The 24,288-nt window shown below is 37.1% G+C and overlaps 1 protein-coding gene and 4 non-coding genes across 7 annotated transcripts in view; all 5 read left to right on the top strand.

Annotated features, from left to right (window-relative positions):
• The first annotated feature begins 49 nt into the window (after window positions 1–49).
• Window positions 50–120, top strand: Trnag-gcc (transfer RNA glycine (anticodon GCC)). The gene has a single exon. It is a non-coding gene; the product is annotated as a tRNA-Gly (tRNA).
• Window positions 121–382: 262 nt separating this feature from the next.
• On the top strand, window positions 383–453 carry Trnag-gcc (transfer RNA glycine (anticodon GCC)). Its single transcript has one exon. It is a non-coding gene; the product is annotated as a tRNA-Gly (tRNA).
• A 265-nt stretch (window positions 454–718) lies between these two features.
• Window positions 719–789, top strand: Trnag-gcc (transfer RNA glycine (anticodon GCC)). Its single transcript has one exon. It is a non-coding gene; the product is annotated as a tRNA-Gly (tRNA).
• A 261-nt stretch (window positions 790–1,050) lies between these two features.
• Window positions 1,051–1,121, top strand: Trnag-gcc (transfer RNA glycine (anticodon GCC)). Its single transcript has one exon. It is a non-coding gene; the product is annotated as a tRNA-Gly (tRNA).
• Window positions 1,122–2,248: 1,127 nt separating this feature from the next.
• The window catches only part of LOC139975666 (uncharacterized), a 44,152-nt gene continuing 22,112 nt past the window's right edge, over window positions 2,249–24,288 (top strand). For 2 of the 3 annotated variants that reach the window (XM_071983760.1, XM_071983763.1), the window contains exons 1-15: window positions 2,249–2,350; window positions 4,512–5,081; window positions 5,607–5,684; window positions 6,490–6,606; window positions 7,915–8,044; window positions 8,712–8,755; window positions 9,692–9,790; window positions 10,565–10,648; window positions 12,308–12,400; window positions 13,409–13,600; window positions 14,897–14,959; window positions 15,827–15,955; window positions 18,532–18,701; window positions 21,328–21,421; window positions 24,099–24,268. In XM_071983760.1, coding sequence (XP_071839861.1) covers window positions 4,512–5,081; window positions 5,607–5,684; window positions 6,490–6,606; window positions 7,915–8,044; window positions 8,712–8,755; window positions 9,692–9,790; window positions 10,565–10,648; window positions 12,308–12,400; window positions 13,409–13,600; window positions 14,897–14,959; window positions 15,827–15,955; window positions 18,532–18,701; window positions 21,328–21,421; window positions 24,099–24,268 — 2,033 coding nt within the window. In that variant the 5' untranslated portion in view covers window positions 2,249–2,350. Of the gene's footprint in view, window positions 2,385–4,511; window positions 5,082–5,606; window positions 5,685–6,489; window positions 6,607–7,914; window positions 8,045–8,711; window positions 8,756–9,691; window positions 9,791–10,564; window positions 10,649–12,307; window positions 12,401–13,408; window positions 13,601–14,896; window positions 14,960–15,826; window positions 15,956–18,531; window positions 18,702–21,327; window positions 21,422–24,098; window positions 24,269–24,288 lie in introns of all 3 variants that reach the window. The other variant, XM_071983762.1, reaches the window with a different exon arrangement.

Below are 24,288 nucleotides of genomic sequence, written 5' to 3'. Positions count from 1 at the left end.
TTTTAAACTAAAAGAAGAAAGTGTTAATACATTTCCAACTTTTCCATCTGCATTGATGGTTCAGTGGTAGAATTCTCGCCTGCCACGCGGGAGGCCCGGGTTCGATTCCCGGTCAATGCAAATCTTTATTTTCTTATTATATCTTTTCCACAGGGATACGAGCTCTACTTTTCAAAATGCGTATAAAGACTTGTAACCTTTTTAATCACTGTAATTTATTTCATATTTCATTTCTTTGCACAATTCAAAACGATAATAGTTTTAAACTAAAAGAAGAAAGTGTTAATACATTGCACCACGTGTTAATACCTTGCACCAATTAAAACGTTATAGTTTTAAACTAAAAGAAGAAAGTGTTAATACATTTCCAACTTTTTCATCTGCATTGATGGTTCAGTGGTAGAATTCTCGCCTGCCACGCGGGAGGCCCGGGTTCGATTCCCGGTCAATGCAAATCTTTATTTTCTTATTATATCTTTTCCACAGGGATATATACGAGCTCTACTTTTCAAAATGCGTATAAAGACTTGTAGCCTTTTTATTCACTGTAATTTATTTCATATTTCATTTCTTTGCACAATTCAAAACGTTATAGTTTTAAACTAAAAGAAGAAAGTGTTAATACATTGCACCACGTGTTAATACTTTGCACCAATCTTAACGTTATAGTTTTAAACTAAAAGAAGAAACTGTTAATACATTTCCAACTTTTTCATCTGCATTGATGGTTCAGTGGTAGAATTCTCGCCTGCCACGCGGGAGGCCCGGGTTCGATTCCCGGTCAATGCAAATCTTTATTTTCTTATTATATCTTTTCCACAGGGATACGAGCTCTACGTTTCAAAATCCGTATAAAGACTTGTAACCTTTTTAATCACTGTAATTTATTTCATATTTCATTTCTTTGCACAATTCAAAACGTTATAGTTTTAAACTAAAAGAAGAAAGTGTTAATACATTGCACCACGTGTTAATACTTTGCACCAATCAAAACGTTATAGTTTTAAACTAAAAGAAGAAAGCGTTTATACATTTCCAACTTTTTCATCTGCATTGATGGTTCAGTGGTAGAATTCTCGCCTGCCACGCGGGAGGCCCGGGTTCGATTCCCGGTCAATGCAAATCTTTATTTTCTTATTATATCTTTTCCACAGAGGTATGAGCTTCTCTTTTCAAAATCCGTATAAAGACATGTTACTTTTTGGTCACCATAATATTTTTTTCATATTTCATTTATTAGCACAATTCAAGACGTTACAGTCTGAAACAAAAACAACAAAATTTTAATAAATTTCCAACCTATCATATGCATTGATTCCCGGTCAATTCAAATCTTTATTTTCTTATTATATCTTTTCCACAGGGTAATGAGCTCTTCTTTTCAAAATCTGTATAAAGACATGTTACTTTTTAGTCACTGTAATATTATTTTCATATTTGAATTGCCGTCAAATCATCATTCACTCTTTAGGTTGCCAGATGTATTCACAAAGTAAAACCAAATTTGATTATCCATAACTTGCCATAACAAAATAATCTGAGGAAGTATTGACGTAAACATGCAGAAAATGTCCAGTATCTTTACTAGGCAATCAACTTCAGCCACCTCTTAAGCTTTATATATCGATCGTTTAGGCCAAGGTTTCCCTAACTTTATACCCCACAAGAAGCCCATGTGGATGTCAAAGTTGTTCACGAACCCCCAACTTTTCGAGACACGATCTGAGTCATTATTATACTATAATAGTGCTTCGTAAAAGATCAAGTTCATAGTGTAGTATTGTAGAGTTTGTCGATAGGTACGACTTTTGTACATTACTAAATTATATGATATATCAGATTTTAGCTAAAAAAAGTACTTTGACTTTCAGAAACGTCTCACGAACCCCCTGGGATGGACTCACGCACCTATGGGGGTTCATGTACCCCAGTTAGGGAACCCTTGGTTTAGGCCTACGGAAGGGTGCTTGTGATGAGATTTGCTGCTCCTAAACTAGTCAACCCTGTCCATTGGAAGCCTCAGTGTTGAATATGCTATGGGCAGTCGAGAGGAAAAATTTCTCGATGTATCGATGAAGAGAAAAGTAAATGAAAAGAAAAACGTAGTTCTTCATAAACAACTTGTGGCACGAGAGTTCTCCGCTTGAAGGTATTTAACACAACCTCAATTTTGGCTCAAATGGCATTCGTTACTTCCTCAAATCTCAGTAAGTTGGTGGCGCTACTTTCAAAAGAGTTTGCTGTTCCTTCAACAACGATCGCTGAGCTGAGAATAACACAAACTTCCAAACGTACAGTTATACTACAGTAGGTCCACGGCGATATCGCAGATTTACTTCGATGTTCGAAGGTAAGCTACCTATCATTTATCGGAAGATAGGAACGTAAGTTTACATGCATTGACACCTACATTAAATAGAGTACCCTCGATAGGCCTAAAGTTAGCCCAGATCCGTAACGTTGGATATCAAACTAGGCATACCTAACGTTAGGCCCAGGCTAGTGGGACTAGCCTAGGGCCTATACTATTACTAGGACGGTAGGCCTACTTGACTGTACCTAGTAAAAGGCCTAGGAGCTAACTTAAGTTAACGCCTAGAAGTAAGTTATGTAAGCCAGTAACTGACACAACAGTAGGCTGGCCATCATTTATAGCCTAAGTAGTAAGTTGGTAATAGTACTAGTATATAGTAGGCCAAGGTTAATACTAGGCCTTGTACTTGTAGTTGTAGGATGGTGACTTCGAAGTTCGGCCACTTAAGACTTAAAACACCCCAAAACTAAATCTTCTGGTCTAAATCACCAGAAAATATACTTCATATGGTGGGAGAATTGTGTTTTAGTACGATACACGGCCAAACTTTCTTTCCTGCAAACTGTTTTCACGTTGTTTTCCAAGAAAATTCTTCGTGATTGTGGAACTGGTATTTCTTGCTAGAGTATTGCGAAGTTCGGACACGCAACCTACAGTGTGGCGCTGGTAAAAATTGGTGGCGCTGTTGCTCTTTCAGTAATTATAACAGACTTCATAGATCTTCGTCATTTTATTGACAAATATGTAAGTAATTTCTTGCACACGGGTCATTTTGGAGAGAAAATAACTGTAGCTTCGTACTTTTTGGTGAAATTTGGCTCTTCCTGTAGGTTTTCATGGTGAAAATCGTGTATTTCTTAGGGTGCCCGAACTTCGCAGTATGGCGAACTTCGCAATACTGACTATACTAGTGTAACTAGGTAGCAGCCAGGCCTGGTAGCAGCCCATACTAAGTAGTGGTCACAAAACTCACAATTTCTTTTCGGTCCTACTTCTGGCCTGTTACTGTGTTAGTTTTACTATTACTGTTTGTGTTACTATTACTATACTAGATCTAATTACATCACCTTGTGTGTCGTATGATCGAGCAACGCCAACATATCAAGGAGAAGAACAAGTTTTCTATTTCAATTTGACCAGGCAAGGCAAGGCAAAAAATTCATTCATATGAACTGAGAACATCACTTCTAATCATGTAGGCCTAGGGTAGAATAGACCTATTAGTTAGTTACCAGTAGAAAAACCTCCTGCCATTCTGATGGGGAATGCAGTATATGCTACACAAAAATCTACTACTTAGGGCTAGACAGGTCAAAAATATATAATAATATATAGGTCTATATATTATTATATATTTTTGAGGCATACTTTAATCATTCAATGGGTGCATTCTTTGAAGTCATTTGTGAAAGTGTTCCTAACAGTACACAATGATATTAAGTGTACAATGTGAACAAAGTTAAGCAAATTTTAGGATCATAAGCATTATCTTGCTTGCTTTGAATGCTGTGGTGAACGTACAGTGTTTGGTACCGTTCATGCTATACCCTAAAGTGAATTCTCAAGGCCTAGTAGCCTATAGATGAGGCAAAAAAATAAGGCTGACAGTTAGCCTTAGAAGTGAAATATGATATTTGGAATTTTGATCAAAACTAAAAGCAAACTAGTAATAATACTGTCACATAGCTCGATCATGAGTTAAGTATTAGTTTTGTATTGCGGCCATCTGCCGGTTGTCCATGGAAAATGGTGATGCATTGAACTCAGTAACATAACTGGTTTAGCAGTTACTTGACCAATTATGTGTAAGAGCATGTATGATTCTGGTGGCTTCACAAGCTTATTTTCTGTGAGGTGCCATTTCCCCTACAATATCCATTCCTTAGTCTGAACAGAGAAAGTAACCTAGACTTCAACATGGGAATGAAGAAATAGACTTAGACTAGGGTTGTTATTTGCCAATTAGCGAAGTGAATTAGTCATACTGTACAGCTTTGAATACAATGTTTCTTGGTCATCAGAACATCATAGAACTGACTTGGCTAATCTTTTCAATATTCTTTTGGCCTAATACCCTTACAGTTATACAGTGAAAAACTCAGCAAAAATGACAAAATGTTGAATTTTTGGTGAGAAATTGAGGTACAGAAGAATGTTTAAAATTCTAATCCCTTTTAATTTTGACTTTTATCTCCAGATGAACATGGAATCTAGAAGAAGAAGGAGACATATCCCTCCTAGTAAACTAAAGGAGCGGCATCCACAGAACACAGAAGCATTACTGCAGCAGAAACTCGACGTGGCGGAAAACGAAACTGGAAATTTGATGAAACAACTGTCCATGCTGGGTTTTGTTCCTGAAAAGATGAGTCGTGACACCGACAGAAGTTCAAAGGACAAAAGCGAAAGTATGACCCCAATTTCGCCCTACACGGTCTCGAAGAACGTTGTCGTCGATCCGCAGAGGTTGCACAAAAGTTACGAGGTTCTAGTGACGAGAGTCTGTAAAGCCGAGAGTCAAATACAGACACTGAAATTAAATCTTTGCACTCTGCAAGCAGAGAAGGACATCTACGGGACGGAGGCAGACAAAGTCAGGGACCAATTAGTAGCGCAGGAAGAAAAACACGAGGAGAATGAGAAGAAATTAAAATCTGTTTTGGATGATTGCAAGAGAGATTTAGAACGAGCTCTGAATGAGAGGCGGACCACTGAAGAAGAAATGGTGAAGATAAAAGAGGAATTGTCAAGATTGGCAAAAATACAGGTGAGAGTGAGAGGCATTGATTGAACATATAGACAATGAAATAGAATGAAAGGGGTGGGGGTTTATATAAGGAAGGGATAGAAGAGGGTCAAGTCTTGAAAAAAAAATTGTTGTTTGCTATTTTTCTAGGTTTATGAAAAATTTGAAATACTAAAAAATACAGATGTATATATATTAATGAAATAAATAACGTAATACACAGTTCAATTTATAACATCAATTAATTTATCAGTAGAAATTTGAAGCACTGGCATTATGGCATGTACTGTAGCAAGTCCAGGCTAAAATTGAATATTTAGGGCCTGCCTGCTTTGAGTTCCGTTTGAAATATTTCAAATAAATTTTGCGCTCATAATTTCAGATGAGGAGCCCTGGCAGAAGATGCACACACTGTGGAATTGTAATCTGAGAAGTGCCAGTAGAATAGCTTGTCAAGAGTTGTTGTTTGCCTGTTGTTTACTGTACTGCACTGTATACATGTGTGTATAATTTAACAGTTGTGTTTTGTCTGTCTTTCTCTTTCAGACAGAAACTTCTGATGTATCGAATGGTTTGGAGGAGGACAAAGTTAACAATCAACGGTTGACTAGAAAGTTATCAGAGGTAGTACATTTAATACATTTTGACACTGTGTAAATGCACAGTGCAGTTTAATGTAGTGCAAATCAAAAGAATATATGAACACCAAAGTGTAATAAAATGCAAAATGTAAAGAATTGTGAATATTTCAACTTATCATTCTTTCTGTGGGAATATTTCCCTTTGTGTTACCTACCTTTAGGTTTTTGACTGTCCAAATCATATCACAACAATTTTATATAGATGATTTTGCCAGAATTGGCAATGGCACATTATCAATCCAGGGCTTTGAATAATAATCTTTCTTAGAAGCAAGGGGGTACTTAACCGCCTGTCGATCATGCAAAATTGAAATTATGAAAGGCTTCGATGAACTTCCAAGTAGCCATCAACCTGATGGGACGTAGATGGAGAGATTGGTTGTTTCTTCATCTGTAAAATATTCCTGCAAACAGTTTACTTTTATTGCTTCAGTGACATCTCTACAGTATGTGAGTCTAAACAAAGAGAGTAGTTCTGTTTCAACTCTTATTACTTGAGAGCGTGGTGGCCAATTGGCTAAGGCATCGGACTCGTGATTCAAGGATTGCTGGTTCGATTCCTGCCTACTGTAGTTCATTACGTTGTGTCCTTGGGCAAGATGCTTTATCTCACTTGCCTCTCTCCACCCAGGGGTTAAATGGGTACCTGTGAGGTAACTTGTCATTGGGCACAGTATATAACTGCTGCCGACTGGAGGGATTGTCTCTGGGACAGGTTATCATTGACCAGGGGTAATATAACGTCTGTAAAGCGCTTTGAGACCTAAATATTATTAATGTTCACTTAGCTTACGACGGAGCTCTCACATGAAGTGGATCTGCGTAAAAGTCTGGAAGATTCACATTTTACTCTGCTACAAAGGATAAAAGACACCGAGGGCATTGTTGAAGGAGAAAGAAGAGAGGTAAGTTCAAAATTATAAATAAATAAATAATAAGAATAGTAATTATATAGCGCGTTCATCAGCAATGCTGCTCGAAGGGCTTTACAGGAATTGAAACAATTAATATACAGGAAACATTTAAAATACAGGAAACATTCAAAAGCAAATAGTACAAAAATAATGCTTAAAAGGTATATACCATAAAACTTATAAAAGGATAGAAAAATACATGGTGATACAAACATACTGTACGGTTCAAACATCAAAGGCAATTCTAAAATAATATGTTTTCAGCAATGTTTTAAAACTGGCAAGGCATACGCAGGTACGCATTGAATTCGGCAAGGCATTCCATAGCTTGCACATACTGAAAATGCCTTGTCCCCAGATTTTTTAAATTTTTCCTCAGAAGTTTTTAGCAGAGCCTCGCAATTTATTTTCGCTACAAATATAATTTTTCTGGAATTTGTTTTGTATATATTTGTCTACATGGCAGATGTATAAATAGCATACTATTCAGGATAATATGATTATGGCATTTGGTATTGTGGCTATAGCATAGTTGTTCTTATCTTTAAGGATCTCCAGAGGCCATTACAGACAAGTTGCTGCACTCTTCAGTTTGCCTGTAAATTGTATTATGAAAATGAAACTATTCTGGTATTTTTAACTCATATATCCCTGAACCCCTCCATATCTTCCATGGTCTCATTATTGCCACCATGCCTAGGGGCTATAGCTCCCCTCTGACCCTCCCCCTCATCAGGCCTGAGTATCTCATGTGATATAGGTTAAAGGTCAGTGGTTAATTATAAAGAATATTTCCTATTTTGGTTGAGTTGAGTCATTACCAGTAGTGTCTGTGAATTGAGTTGAGTCCTCGAATTTTGTCCTCGAGTTGAGTGAACTTGAGTCCTCGAGTTGGGTCCTCGAGTTGGGTCCTCCATTTGGGTCCTCCATGTGGGTCCTCCAGTTGGGTCCTCGATTTGGGTCCTCGAGTTGGGTCCTCGAGTTGGGTCCTTGATTTGAGTCCTCGAGTTGAGTCCTCGAGTTGGCTTAAGTGATTTCAGTCCTGACTCTTTCCTTCTAAACTGGTTTAGACTGGTTTAAACTGATTTAGACTGGTAAAGCAGTTAGCTTTCTATTGTATGTCATAGCTGTTTTGAATGGGGAGGGGGGGGGGGGAGCAGAGGAGGTGCTTCATGTTAATCTTAAATATCTCTACGGCATATACATGAATTATATGGATGGCATTGCTGATCCTCCCAGAATGCTGCAGATTGCTGGAAACATGTTATACCTATACTGATAAATATGTTTTGTTAACAGACGCAGAAACTTGTGAATGTGTACACAAAGCTAACCGATGAGAAAGAGAAACTAAGAGAGGAGAAAAATCAACTGGAATTCATTCTTAATCCTTTGAAGGAGAAAATCAAGAAGTTATCTGCTGAATTAGGTAAATTTTTGATCAGTTATATATCTTTATTTTGATTGCTTTTTTTTTTCTCGAAAATAATCTAGAATTTATATATTTTCAGTGCTGAATCATGTTAACTATTTATTTCTTAGAATTAAGTCAGTAATTTTCTGAGTACCATGGTTGGTATCGATTATTGTTTCGTTTAACATCTTTCTTAGATTCTATTTTGATAAGATGTGAAAGATGTTATATAAAAAGGAATGAAATTTGAAAGGCAGTTGGTTAGCTTTCATATTTTTAATATTACTTCATTTTTTTATTTATCCACTTTTTTTCTATTTTTTGCATGGACACAGGTGTTCGGCTGTACTGGATTGCATTTCCGGGGGGGGGGGGGGAGGGCAGGAATGTTATTGTGTCTTTTGTCCTATTTGTATGTAATTGTGTAATTTTGCTTTATAGTACTTTTGATTGGTCTCTTTCTCTGTGTTATTAGGGAGCCGAGCACCCCGTCAAGCCCGCAAGAGTTAATTGTTCCAGGTCCTTCACTTCATGTATTATTAACTACTACTTCATGTTATTTGTTATTTGTACACATTTAAATGCATGTTGTGAAAACAAAATGAATGAAATGAAACAAAATGAAACTTACCCGCTAACCTCCGATTGTTTTACCATTCTGGTTGAATCATTTCTGTTTCAGGTATGAGAGACATACGGCTGGCAGAGGCTTTACGTGAAAACCAGGTACATTGAGTTTGTCATATCGTGGTGGTGGTGGTTTGTATGTTGTACTACCATATATCTCGATAAGTTTGCATTTTGTAGAAATTTGGAATTTTTTTGCGGTTATTCATAACGCTGGAGTATGCAACTATATGAAAGCAAAAGTTGAAAAAACAAAAGAAGAAAGGGAAAAATGTAAAGAAGACTTGTAAATATGAATTCATGTTTGGAATACAAAGAACCCTTTCTTTCATCTTTGTTTATGTACATAAGTATATATTAAATTAATATAAAATTCTTGAAATTATCTTTTATATTTTTATCTATCAACTTGTTTGAGATTTTGCAATCATGATATGGTTGTCCACAAGGTTGATATGTAGAGTTATAAAATTAAGCAGTTTTCGTTACTTAAATTGTACAAAATCCTCATCAATAAGAGTTTTTTGTTCTCCTTACCCCAAACAAAACATGTCAGGTTAATCCGTATGCAGACTTTGCTCGGCGATTGACTCACAAAGTTCCGCTTGTGCAGTTTCATCAAAAAAAATTTTTGTTTTAGATGACGGTAGCGAAGCTGCTTGAAACAGTTTGTTTCACTTGGAAAATTCTCACAAAGGTTTTAAACTATGTCTTGTTAAATAATTTCGAAAAAATTATATTGATCAATTCATGGTAGCGCCCTATGCTACTGCTGGTGGTCCCATGTTGAGGGTACTAAAACTCACAGGAACAGATTATCAAAATTTTGTAATAAGGAATAAGGTAGGATTGATACGAGAGCGCCCCCTTTTAAATTTTGTTTGCAATTGGAGAGCCCCATTGGATCATAGTCTCGTATATTTGAATGGCGAGAGACGTTTAGTTGCAAGGACAACCGGTCGGATTGAGTGGTCAATTATTAATTTAAATCTTTTCTGTTATTGGAATAATTCCGGGGATGATATTTAATTTCAGGTCGCAGTTGCCGCTGCAGATGGAATGAAGAGGCAAAGGGCAGAACTTCAACAAGAACTGGAAAACCTGACCGAGAAATACAAAACCTTGAGTGCAGAGGTAGGGGAAAGAAGAAAGTTTTGAAATTTTTTGTGTCGTAAACTTTTGTTTTTTTATTCATTATATGTTGAGTAGCTGTAAAATATTTCAGACACAACTGGTTCAAAGTTTATAAATTTAAACCTATGTGATCATTGGTAAGGACTTTGCTTAAAATTGGCTCACTGTTTGAAAGAAAGAAGAAAAAAAACAAGCCATTGGTAACGAACCAATCCCAGGTATAAAAGATGAGAAGTGCCTTCTTGTGTGATAATGTGATTGTCAGGGGAAACCCAAGGATTTTTTTAAAAAGATGGTGTGCGGCCCTGAGGTCATAGAATCCAATTCCCATGTAGGGTGGGGGGGGGGGACTGACTTTAAAATAATTTTTTTATTTAAAATTGATTTATTTTGAATTTATATAAATTTAGGGGCAAAAATAATGCATTCTAAGGCATAATATTTAGGCTATTAATTAGGTGTAACATCTACATGCAAGTTTGTGCTTCTACATTATTTAATGTTTTTTGTGTTGAAGTAGTAGAGGGCAGTGTACACCCCCCTCCCCCCTTGGATCCACCCCTCATCTTGGCATGGATTATTTGTGCTGACTGCAGACAGGAACATAAACAGCTGGTACCTATGTCCATGTTAATACTATATAACTACATTTTAAGTATCCCTGCATTGTATATGACCCGAGGGTTACCGACGATGGATATCCCCGATGGTGGTCAACGTGAGGTTCTCTGAAGTTTCGAAATATTTATTTGTCATTACATTTACATCCTGCAGAGAGAGAAGAATACTCTGTCAGATCTCAGAGAGATTGCTAATGTGGAGATGGAAGAAGCTAATTCACAGCTGGCTGCAGCTAGGGTGAGTCACTATGAGTCACCTTGTGCAGGGATTAATTTAGGCTGCAGCTAGGGTGAGACACCATGTGCAGGGAATAATTTAGGCTGCAGCTAGGGTGAGTCACCATGTGCAGGGAAAAATAAGGCTTCAGCTAGGGTGAATCACCATGTGTAGGAAATAACTTAGGCTGCAGCTAGGGTGAATCACCATGTGCAGGGAATAATTTAGGCTGCAGCTAGGGTGAGTCACCATGTATAGGGAATAATTTAGGCTGCAGCAAGGGCGATTCACCATGTATAGGAAATAATTTAGGCTGCAGCTAGGGTGAGTCACCATGTGCAGGGGATAATTTAGGCTGCAGCTAGGGTGAGTCACCATGTTCAGAGGATAATTTAGGCTTCAGCTAGGGTGAGTCAATATGTGCAGGGAATATTTAAGGCTGCAGCTAGGGTGAGACATCATGTGCAGGGAATAATTTAGGCTGCAGCTAGGGTGAGTCACGATATGCAGGGAATAATTTAGGCTGCAGCTAGGGTGAGTCACCATGTGCAGGGAATAATTTAGGCTGCAGCTTGGGCGAGTCACCATGTGCAGGGAATAATTTAGGCTGCAGCTAGGGTGAGTCACCATGTGCATGGAATAATTTAGGCTGCAGCTAGGGTGAGTCACCATGTGTAGGATATAATTTAGGCTGCAGCTAGGGTGAGTCACCATGTGCTGAGAGTAATGTAGGCTGCAGTTAGGGTGAGTCAACATGTGCAGGGAATAATTAGGCTGCATGCAGCTAGGGCAAGTCACCATGTGTAGGAAATAATTTATACTGCAGCTATGTGAGTCACCATGTGCAGGGAATAATTTAGGCTGCAGCTAGGGTGAGTCACCATGTGCATGGAATAATTTAGGCTGCAGCTAGGGTGAGTCACCATGTGTAGGATATAATTTAGGCTGCAGCTAGGGTGAGTCACCATGTGCTGAGAGTAATGTAGGCTGCAGTTAGGGGGAGTCAACATGTGCAGGGAATAATTAGGCTGCATGCAGCTAGGGCAAGTCACCATGTGTAGGAAATAATTTAGAGTTCAAATTTTTCTGTAGCAGTCTTGAAGGCTGTGAATTATGTCTCTTATGAAATACTATGGTTCCGGTGTCAAAAAAAGGGGTATGTACATCTTTCTCATTTGTAAAGCAATTTGACTATTTTTTGGAGCATTTTTGTGATGAGATACCTGATAAACCCAAGACCATTAATTTAGTGTGTGGAAGTACCACATTGAGTTAAGAAGTCTATTTTTTTTGGTGGAGGTCAAAGGTCATTTGGGGTCATCAGAGGTCAAATCGTGACACCCTTGTAAACATATACACCCTCACTATACATTACGTCAGATTCATGAAGAAAACTGCTCATGTTTCATCATCGAAACCACAATGCATTTTTGCATTCTGGTTTTTTGCATTCTGGTTTTCCCCTTTGAATAGTCAACCTTAATGAGATTCATGTGTGTTCAACTTGGTATTTGAATGTGAAAGAATAAACTAGTAGGTGTTGAAAAGAACTGTTTTATTTCAACAGTAGCTCTGCAAGAATGCAATTCTTCCAACTGTTGCATATGAGATTTGTGTATGTGAGTATCTTAGTTCCCTTCATGAGAGATATAAATTCACTATTAACATTCATTTCTTCAGATGGAGATTGATGCCCTGAAAAGAGAAAACCAGACGTTGGAGGCAGAGAAGATGCGGCTGGAGGAGAGAATCTCTGCCGTTGGGGAGCAAGAGGTCAGGAATCATTTGGTAGATGAAGGAAGCCAGAAATAAGAGAAAATTTTAGATCTATGCTTTTATGAATGATTGGAAATCATTGATCTTTATCCATTTGAGGTTGTTGATGTGTTGTCATGGCGATATATACATAGCTATCATACATACCTTTTCTTCCACATATTTCATGTATTATTCATTAGCATGATATAAAATCATTTGCATATATATATATATTAATTTATCTATTAATTTATTTATTAATTTACATATGTATACATGTACAGATGTATATGATGATTTGTTTTAAAGTGAAAAAGTGAAAAATGCAGCTCTTTATATGCCCATATTGGGACAGTTTCTGGTAAATGTTATGGAGATCTCCTCCTGAATGAGAAATGATCCATGTTAGCATGCTACTCTCAGCTATCTTAACTAATGACCCCTCCCAGAACAGTAAAATCATTTTGTGATTGTTTGTTGGTTCTGCACCTGCTCACATTCATCAACACATATTATAAGTATAGCCATCTGGCTTGTACAAATCCTGAGTATAACATCATGAAAAAATTCAAGTAGAAATCCCTTTTTTGGTATGAGTACCATCTGAGTTCAAGGCTCTCAGCACGATTATAAGTACTTTCGTTTTGCACTGGCTTCGATTTCCAGATTTCCAAAATGCCCGAGCACGAGCAGGGAATTATTTATCCCACATTGCATCGCGAACTGCTATGCAAAATGGGTTACTTGCTAAGGGAATGCAAAGATTTATAGCAGTTTTTGTACACAGTAAACCATAGTATTTTATAAGAGTCAAATTCCAGAGCATTCAAAACTGATGCAATAAAGTTTGAACTTTTAATCGTACCCGGATGAGTACAAATATATGAGGGCGAGAACAGATAAGATTTAACTTTGCCTGAGTACAAGTATGACTACAAATTCACTACATGTCTGATAACTATGTTGTCCCTGCTGTTTTGTTTATTCATCAGTTTTTTTCCCTTTTTTATATATTTTTTTAAGGTTATTCATCAAAAGGTTGGATCCTCTATAGCTCATCTGATGGAAGATAAGAAAAGATTAGCTTATGAGAAGGGCCAATTACAAGAGAGAGTCAATGCCCTGCAGAGAGAAGTCGAGGACTCGGTTAGGACGATCACCGAAAATAAACATCTAAGGAAAACAAAATCGAACCTAGAATCTCAAGTCAAGAAGGTGAGGCTTTAAGACGATAGTCAAGAATGAATTTTTTTTTTTTTTTTTAGACTGAATAAAGTGGAAACATTTCTAAACAGCCTGGAGCAGCTTGCATCCAAATTCCTTCATGGTTTTCTCAAGATATTTGCAATTGAAATTGTCACTGTTTAATTTAACCATAACTGAAGGAACCAGGTGTGATGTAGTTATAAGTTGCTCACTGACAGACACATGTTTTGTTTTTGGTCTAATTTGCTCTTCACTTTATTGTTTGACCTTTTGACCTTGGATTGTATCTATTAGTAATGAGATGCATCCAAATTTTTTGAAGTAGAATGTTGTTATTAAATTTAAAAGAGAGACACAAAAACCTGTTTTCTTCATGTGTTCACTTCTTGCTGCAAAAGGAGTCCCTTTTAAAAGTTGTTTTCTGGAAAATAGAAAATTAAAATGCAAATGTCACCAGGATGCTTAGAATATGTTCCTCATTTTATCTGTTAAGTGTAAATATTTCCTCTGGGACTATCCCTTAAACTTGGGGATTGTAAAAGAGTTAATCAACATGGGTTATCAATTATCATTCTTAGAAACAAAAGTAACATTTAGCTACTATGTATCCATTAATTGGACTATATTAAATATTAGTAATTTAAGGTAAGAAACTGCCTTGTTGTTTCTTAACAATTTTAGTTCTCCCATCAAGCCATGTGCATGAGTCTAACAGAATTTTACTGGAATTTACTTTCACATATTTAGTTCATTTTGTTTTTGAAATTAGCAAACCCCAAGGGTTGGGAAGCAAGCCTACAGAAGCTCATTTGGAACGTTATCCATTAGATGATCGTGGATGAACATAGAATTATATCAAGCCTTTTCAATCAGTGTTTTGTTAATCTCAAGTTGGAACGAGAAGTATTTCGTACTTTACATATTAGGTGGTAAATTGTTGCATTATTGTTGCAAGTTTCAACAGAAATTTAGTGTCTTAAGGAAACATGCTTTATACTTTCCAAAAGTTTGGCAAAATCAATCAATGCATGATAGCATACAACTACTTAAAGTTACATATCACAGGTGCTGTAACCCAGCCTCCCTTACTTTACATGAAATGAGTCTGTTCCTGAAAACTTGTTGTTGTCATTACCGTTAGAACTTACAATAGCTAATTTTGCTTATGATCATTACTTAAAGAAGAACTGTATGGACCTCACAGAAAAGCAGTGCTCCTCAAGAATCTTGAATGAATCTGTTGATAATTGTGAAATGTGGTTATCAACGAAAAGCAACAATTAACATTTCTTCCTTGTTCTGTAGATCAATGAAGACCTAACAGCCGCTCAGGTGTTAGTACATCAGCTCCAGTCACAAATAAGACAGGTACCGTAAAGTAAATACAAATATTAGATATTTTTTATCTCTGCGTAATTATACTCGAGATAAATTTATTGGTTTTATTGCTCGGTGGAGATTCATTTCTATCGATGAAGACATGTTACAGATTAAAGCAGCTTTCGACTTTGTTAAGGTAAATACATATTTAGATATTTTTTATCTCTGCGTAAATATACTCGAGATAAATTTATTGGTTTTTTGCTCGATGGAGATTATTTTCTATCGATAAAGACAAGTTGCAGGTTAAAGCAGCTTTCGACTTTGTTAAAGTTCTGTAAAACTGTTATCAGCGTTTGACAACATGTTACTATATGTGTTCAAAGGAGTACATAGTGTATGCTCCTTTAAGGTGTTATTAAGCTAAATGAATCTTGTTAAAAGATACAACACTGAAACACAACACTGACAGTATGAATTAAAAAACGTATTCTTAGCGTCTGTATTGCAGCTTTCAGGAATTCATTCAGCCTTAGAATTGGTTCAAAGGGACATAGGCAACATTGATATTTAAAAAAAAAATATATACGTGCTCATTTAAAGTAGCATTCAGGGATCATTCTAAGAGGCATGCAGAACATTGGCCATATCAAATAAAGAACACAGAATATATTCTAAGATGTGTATATTGAGTTTGTACCCCTCAACCCTCCCTCCCCCTACCTAATCCAACTGCCCAAGAGGTGCCATTTTACCCATCATGTGACTGCATAGTGCATCCAGAAGGTGAAACCTATTCTTTTCAGATATTTTATTTTTTGTAGTTTAATTCATACTTGATTTAATTTGGCTCAAACCAGCACCTACTTTGATATCATCTGTGTTTTATTAGCGGGGTCTACTTTTCTTTCTCAGGAGCAAAATACATCTGAAATGAAGGAGAGAGACTTTGAGATTGCCATTAAAGCTCGCGATGCTGCTGTAAAGGAGACGGAGAGGTTATCTCGTAAACTAGAGGAGAGGGGATACCAGGAACAGATAAAGGTCAGTGGGAGATTGACTTTACTTCCTGTTAACCATTTACCTTTAGATACAGTTTGAAGTTATAAGTCTTGTTTTATATTTTTGGGATCCATCTTTCACTCCCAAAATATCAAAGAAAGTCCAAACCCAAATCAACAAAGACCAGTGCTCGTTTTAAGTTTCAACCCTTTCAAAAGCATTTTCCCATTCTCCGAGGAGAAGTTGTGGTGATTTGATAGTGATCAGTTATAAAAATTATAAGTTGTTGAATTGTTGTTGATGCGCTTACTTGTCTTCATGTGTGAAGTCTACCGCAGGAAGTGTGTAATTGTCACCTATGAAATCTGCTAAAAAGGATCAGAAATGGTTAGATACTAGACAAAGTTTATTGGGTCCTCATGCTCATCATATCTTTAAAGCACGTGGTACAAGGGATTCGCTCCTTTGTGTGAATCTTGCTGGGACGAATACACAGGGAAGCCCCCCCCCCTCAAAGAAAATAAATAAATAAAAAAATAAAACCAGAGGGCAGTTCATGGAGTTTCATATCTTATGGGAAACTCCCTTCATGAAGACTTGAATCTGGGCTACATAACAGCATGTTTGACATTCACACCCTTATTCATGAACCTCACATAGAACAAAGCAGCATTGTCATTAACCCTTTGACCTCAGTCACTGTAATATGAAGGTTCAACCCAAGGGATGAGTAGATTTGAAGGTTAGCTTAACTGGCATTAGACAAAAATCTACTACTAAACGGAATTCACAAAGGTCATTTTAAAGCAGTTGTGTACATTCGGTGGTAGACGCGAGCAAAACGATACCAATGTTGCCGGTCTATATCAACTTCAGGGGGATTGGGGGGGGGGGGGTGTTAATGGGAACTAAACAATAGCACAGCCATAGCAAGGTACTTTTTCACCCGCATTTTGTCAGTGTCGTAAAGATAAAACAATTGACAAATCCAACTATCAACAAAACATCTGTTCGCAACTGTTAATATCAAAATATAACTCATACGTTTTTATAATGGAATGCAAAGATGCAGCCTAATACTGATAAGAAAATTGATAAGAAAATAAATTTCACAAACCTTTGTCATATTTGGAAAGACCACTCCGCAGTCAACTTGAGCTGTTTTTAATCAATTTTCTTTTTCCCCAAGATATACCCACATTTATATCCCCCAAAAGAATCATTTTTTTTTAACATTAAATGTGTCATCAGGCCCCATCTAGCATGAACAGTGCTGCTCAAATTTCCTTTGCCGTTCTTAGCCGAAAGGGAATCGCAGACTATTTGCGTTTTTTTAAATTTCTCGAAGAAAGGTCAATGAACCTTTCAAAATCTCTTGCGAATCCTCATCATTTTTATGGAAAGTTATATTTTGTAAATGATATTTATTTCACATCGTCAAAATCATGTTTCGAACAAGACAGATAATATCCTCACATAAACATCACATTTTCATGATGTGTTTGAGGTGAGGTTACTTTAAGAAAAAGACAAAAAAAGGAGAAGAAATGAAAAGTTTTTAAATGTATTAAATATGAAAAGGGAAATCAAGATGATATAAAGAGAGTAAAAACCTTTCAAGGGTAACACATTTAGCCATGATGACATCTCAGGCATATTTACTGTGTAGGTCTATCCGGATACAAACTATTTAAATTGCTTGTTTTCCAGTAGCCATGTTTGTTGTTAGAAACAAGATATTGAAATGCCCATTGCCACTGGTAGTGTGGAATAGTTTGGGGTTTGCTTGTGTCACACTGCCTGACATTAGAATATCCCACAAATTGCCAGACCACATGAGCAGAGCTGATGGGTAATGAAAACTCTTTTTGTTTTTAACTCAACTAGTTGAGCTGTTGTCATGGCAATGCATCTGTCAGTCTGTCTGTCTGTCCGTCTTTCAACAGTTGTGAAAGGCCACCGTGCCCTTATTGTTTGATCATTTCTTGACGCGTATCAACAGGTTGATGCTCATGCTAGCAAAAAGTCGGTCAAAGGTCATTTGGGGTCAAAGAGAGGTCAAACAGTGAAATCACACAAAAGCCTACTCCTCATAGGGTTAATTTTTTAATTTTTCTCAAACTTGGTCACAGTGTACAGTTAGTGATTGATCATAAATTGTTCTTATTTTTGATGTCAAAGGTCAGCTGAGGTCACATGAGGTCAAAACGTGAAATTCATATGAAAGCCTACTCCTTTGACGGTTTTTGTGTTATTGTGATTTTAGTTGGCCATAGGGATCATCAGTTAATGGGCCACAAAAGGGATTCATTTTTAATATGGTCAAAGGTCGTCTCAGGTCGTCTGAACGATATCAAATACTGCCCCAGGAACATTAAGATGTGGTCAAAACCTAGCAGAAAGCATCTAGCTGATCCACTTTCCTCCAATCTGGTTAAAAATCTGGGTTGATTTGTTTCTGAGCAACTTTGATTCGTTTCTGAGCTTGGCCTAGTAACTAACCATTACATACACTGACTACTTTATTCAAATGTCCCGTTGACATCAGGTAGTTTGTAGTTGAACTACTGCATCATTGGTGATCTATTTTATTTTTTATAATGGTTGGTTATTCGCAGGTCTCCGGGCTACAGAAATCACTCGCAGATGTGCAAGCCGACCACTCGAAGATGGCTGCCATGTTGGACAGCGTCATGGGTTCTCACCATAATCTACAGAGTCAAATGGAATCCCTGCAGACGGAGTTGGGACGAAAAGACAGGGAACTCACATCTGCAAGACAGGAGAGGTAAATGAGATCAGAGTCCGGGTAGTATGGTAACTTTTTGCGACACTCTGACCACGGCGCCATGATTTACAGAGACCTTCAGACCATTTACTCAGACCACACTAAGTTTGGTTACTCCTGATAAGAGACTCACAAACCCTTGAGTCTGACCACATCTGTTTAATGATCACACATGATTGAACACCTGTTAATCTTACTAAGAAATGTAAGTGGTTACAACAATTAGGTTACTCCTGATCAGAGAGACACAAACCATTTTGTCTGACCACACCTGTGTAATAATTTACATATAGTTGTCCAATATAGGAAGTTTTGTGTCTTTTTTCTTTTTCAAATGCAACCTTTGGAAGTTCGTCCTTTAATGTCTGGTGTTCACTTAAGTCACAGATTGTGTCTCTGGGCATCTTATATCTTTCTTCTAAAATGAAGTTATTTTAGAAGTAATTTTAAGGATAGTACCAGATATAAAGTATCATCATTGGTGTATCAATTGGGGGGGTGGGGGAGGGGTGCAGCTGCTGGAGGACATCAGCCCCCCCAGAGGGAAATGGCAGTGACTTGCGCAGGATTTCATAGGTAGGGAAAGGAAAACTTCTAATATCCCCATCTTAATTACAGATAGGTACATTGTTGAAGAGGCCCAATGCACATGAGGGATTTTATGAAAGAGGGGTGTGGCCTGGGGGGTAATTGTGGTTAATTCCCATGAGGGGGGGGGTCGAGGGTCAGTTGACATCCAAACAGTTAAAAGTTTGATGTCAACTGGTATATTCTAAGGCAAAGTATGTCTACAATAAGGACTAAATGCAAGGTTGTGCCATTAAATTGAACTATTGTGTGAGGTTGCAACGGGGGTGGGGTGGGAGAGGGGGTGGGGGAGGGGGTGTACACCAGGAGGAGTGGTCTGATTTTTGCCAGACTGAATATAAAAGATACCTCGATTGATGATTGAGATGGGTGGGGCATACTACTTCCTCTTTTTGCAAATTATTTGAGCTTTTGAGGTCCTCCCAGAAAGAAACAGTTAAAAATTGTGATTAGTAATTTCAATAGAAAATGCAACTTTTAAGTTTTTTTTATTTTCAAATTGACTCTGTCTTCTAACGCAACTTTACCTGAGGTTGCGCAAAGTAAGATTACGATGATCAAAAAAGCAAATATGGTCACAGATTTTTTCACCACGTTAGAAATTAGTTACTAAATAGATGAGAGATTCAATTTGATTTATGGATATATATTTCCCCTAGACTCTTTTCACTTTTCATATTAAATATTCATCACATAAAATGAGGAAATCGAACAATTTTCCAATCCAACATATTTTGATAAAGCAGCCATCCTATTCTAAATTAAAGTGGTCTAGTGAAGCTCATGAACTGCATATTTGTTTTTCACTGGGCTTTAAAATTTGAAACGATGAAAAATGTATTGAATCAATAAAAAAAAACTGCTTAAAGAGTAAAGGGACACAAGTTAGATGATTAACAACAGTTTAGGTCCTGTACAAAAGTGAAATTTGTGAGAAAAAAAATGTGAAAATCTTTCTCAAATACCAGAGGAGCATAACTGTTAATCTAATTTAAATACAAGTGTGGCAAAAGAATTTGTGATGAAACTTTAATGTGGAAGAAAAGGAATATGTTAAACACTAGGATTTGATACTGTGGTCATACTTGCTGAAACTAGGGCGTCATTTCATTGTAAACTTAAAATATTTTCTTTCTTTCTGTTTTGCATGGTTTTAAGTTGTGTTATGCCATAGTAGGTATGTTTGCTGTTGAATGAGTGGAGATCCATGGCTTGGTTAACTTTTCTCTCCAATATGAAAAGATGTGACATTATACCATAGCTTACTAGCGTCACTCAAGTATTGAATAAGTGTAGTGCTGTGTTAACACCCTCTGTGACCCTTTTAGGTGCCCCCCCCTCCCCCACCTTCTCCCTTATTAAGGTGTGCTGGTTCAACCCAAAATCAAAAGTTGGGTTTTCTTACTTAGAAGGGTATTGGGAGGTCTCTTGACCTTTGGGGGAGGAGGGGGCGGTGGGTGGAGGAGCGAGAGGATGAGATGGGGGCTTAGGCACATGTCTTATCTGTTTAAGTAGGATAACCCTGAATAAGTGCAAATATCCATGAAAATACCTTGAAGTACATCTTTTCTTCAATAAAAACTCTTTTGTTTGAAATTCTGACACTAGTCAAGCTTTTAATGAACTGTGCCATAGCAATTTGAATTTTGCTTTACAAGTTTATCGTTACCAAATTTGGCATGAAAATCCGACTTGAGGGACTTACTCATGTAAGATATATTTTTATATTTTATATTCTTAAGATCAATTTATAGTTAATATATAGCTTAAAGTTATCTTGCATACAGATATTAAATGTTTTTTTTAATTTTTCTCCCTCGTGGGGGTCGAACAGGGTTACTTCTATCGTATTGTTATCGCATCTTATTACAATCTTAATAGAACTGTCAACCTTTGCATTTTCTTATAAGCAGAATTAGATACCAAGGATATGGATAAGTTTCGAAGCTGGTATGTACTGAAATGAAAAATATTCTTGTACAATACTCATAATTTGTGCACAACTTAACAGACATAATGGCCATTGTTTACTCTACAGAGAGAATAACCAAAGGATTTTACAGCATCTGCAGGATAACGTACAGAGATCACAAGATGAGGAGAAGAACAAAGAACATAAGACAATAGCAAAGGTATAACAATAGCAAGGGTAAAACAATAGCGACATGGTTCAAATAGAAACAAGGATTTAGAAATGGCAAAGTTGAAACAGTACAAAGCCTTAAAGACCAAATATGGCGGCAAATTTTTTTTTTGAGATTTTCCATTAATTTAGGAGTTTACATACCCATAATCAACATGTGTAAAAAATAATCTTCGAAAACCTACTATAACCCATCAAAAACGACCACGAAAATGGACATTTTGGGTAGTCACGTGACATGAACCTCTGGAATGTCTGAAAAGAGAGATTGACCCAAAGGAGCCTCTGGTCACCGTGTGACGTCAAAGTTTGTATACCGCGAAAATCAAACGCTGATATAGGCACTGTTTGTACACAGATAGCGAACAATTGTACTGTTTTTGACTTCCAATTTCGAGCGTTTGAAAAGCTGTTAGCTTAAAACAAGAACACATGAAGGTTAACAACAAGTTTTAAGACAATTATAAGCAGAAATTTTAGTTAAATTGCTTATTTTATTAGCAAAATTTCCACTCAAATGGAGGCATCTTTTACATGGCGTAGCGTCAATAGGTCCGTACGGTACAATATACTTACATAGTACTTACTCGTTTTAATATCCAAAAGTATAAAAACACAGAAAAAGTATCCAGTCAATAAACAAATTTAGCAGTGAATATCCTAATCCACGTTTCTTGTTCAATCCTGGGCGAAAAACTACCGTGAGTCTGTGTAATTCCATAGAGTTAGGTCTAGTTGAAACAGGCCTTGACCAGTACTAACATCCCACAATCACAAGACAGTCACTAACGAAATGAAACGTCCGATCGCTACATACTACCGTTTTTATTCAAGTCCTTGGACCATGCAGATGTCGGAATAAACAGAACGGACAATATTACACATGTATCACGAACTCACGATACTGGAATTCAACAAATGAAATAGATAAATCCTAACATGGCTATTTACACATGCTGTGAGCCAACGCCGGCGAGAGTTGTAACTAACTACCGTACATGTACTAACAATGCTATACCCTTGGCACGGTATATATATACGGTCATCTCTTACAGCAGGGAGTTGCTATGGACCCCTGCTTACAGTAAATATATTACTGTCAATTGCGTGATATAATGTTACATGTAAGGACGTCCAGGGCGTGTTTACGGTCAATTTCACATTAGCTATGTCCGACCATGGTCCGACACAGCTATCGACAGTATATAATTTTCACAGAATGAGACATTTGCAGTATACACAGAAGCAGGGTCATGCATGTGGACTCATGGGCATGAGATACTCCGGGTGCTGAAAAATCTTTCCGCGTGGATCTCAAAAAATTGATCCAAAGTCTGCGGCGTTTTACGTCGGTTCTTTTACTCGGAAATCTAAAAAAGCTGATGCTTTTGTTGGATGAGGTATAACTGCAACAGCCAACAACACAGAATTGTGACATTTTGAGGAAAAAGGAGTAATATCGTTGATGTTTTTGGCAGCTCAAGTATACGACTTTACACACTAAAAGTATAGTTGTGAGTGAGGTATACAAACGTTGACGTCACATGGTCACCTGATGTCTTAGGAATGTTTCAGGAATGTCTGAAATAGAAGCTGACTTTTCGTCCCATTTTTCACTTATTTAACGTCCGAAATTGGTAAAGTTAATTACAGCAATGTAATTGGAGTCAGTTAAGGATTACATACATGAAAAATGGTGGGATTTTATGTTCATCGAAAAGTCTCCATAGTTGGTCTTTAAGAAGGGGAAAACAATAGCAAGGGTAAAACAATAGCAAAGGTAAAACAATAGCAAAGATAAAACAATAGCAAGGGTAAAACAATAACATGGTTAAAATAGAAACAAGATTTTTAGCAATGGCAAAGTTAAAACAGTACAAAGCTTTAAAAGCAGGGGAGAACAATAGCGAGGGTAAAACAATAGCAAAGGTAAAACAATAGGAATGGTTAAACAATAGCAAGGATAATACAATAGCAAGGGTGAAACAATAACATGGTGAAAATAAAAACAAGTTAAAAACAAGTTAACAAGTTAAAACAGTAAGTAGCCTTAAAAGAATAACAAGGGGAAGACAAAAAGAATAACAAGGGGAAGACAATCGGAATGGTTAAAAACATTAGCAAAGGTAAAACAATAACATGGTTAAGATAATTATAAAGAATGTTTATGAGAAAACACTTAACAGCAATATACAAACCATGATGTTGTAACCTTGATGGTGTCATTAGGTAGGCTCAGGAGGTATCCAGACATCTTTTGCAGAATCTTCTTTGGTTGGTATGAAAATTGTAGCTTTAATCAAGCTGTCAGTGTGCCCTCGGTGATGACTCTTTTCCACCCCACCACACCCACCCCACCCCACCCCTATTTTTAGGTACTTAAATCTACGTTGCTTTGCTAGATCAGCTCTACAGCTCTGGAACAGCCTCCTATTACATCTGAAAACAATCCAGCATGTGTCAACTTTCCAGAAAGAACTCAAGACGTTCTTATTCATGAATGCGTATCCATTTGTTTAATAACTGTTGTGTCCATTTTGGGTACTTTGCTCCTACAGCGCTTTTGAGCAGTTTTTTTACTGGATAAAAGCGCTTTACAAATTCTTATTTTATTATGATTATTATTATTACAGAATTTCTTGTTTTGGTATTTCCCTTCAATGTAGGTGAGGTCCATTCAGAGAGAATTAAGTTCAACTCAAGAGGATAACCACAAGATGGGAGATGCCCTGGAGGAATTATCAGGGACTAACTCCCAGTTGCAGGCTGCCCTAGGTAACCTCCAGGAGGAACTACAAAGACAGAAACGGGAGAACCAGATACTCAGAGAGAAAAAGTAGGTATACCTTGCACATC

The sequence above is a fragment of the Apostichopus japonicus genome, chromosome 11 (assembly GCF_037975245.1).
Source record: "Apostichopus japonicus isolate 1M-3 chromosome 11, ASM3797524v1, whole genome shotgun sequence".
In the NCBI taxonomy this organism is placed as follows: domain Eukaryota; kingdom Metazoa; phylum Echinodermata; class Holothuroidea; order Aspidochirotida; family Stichopodidae; genus Apostichopus; species Apostichopus japonicus.
Note: the sequence above shows the minus strand (reverse complement) of the source record. Positions and strands in the feature narration are given on the sequence as shown.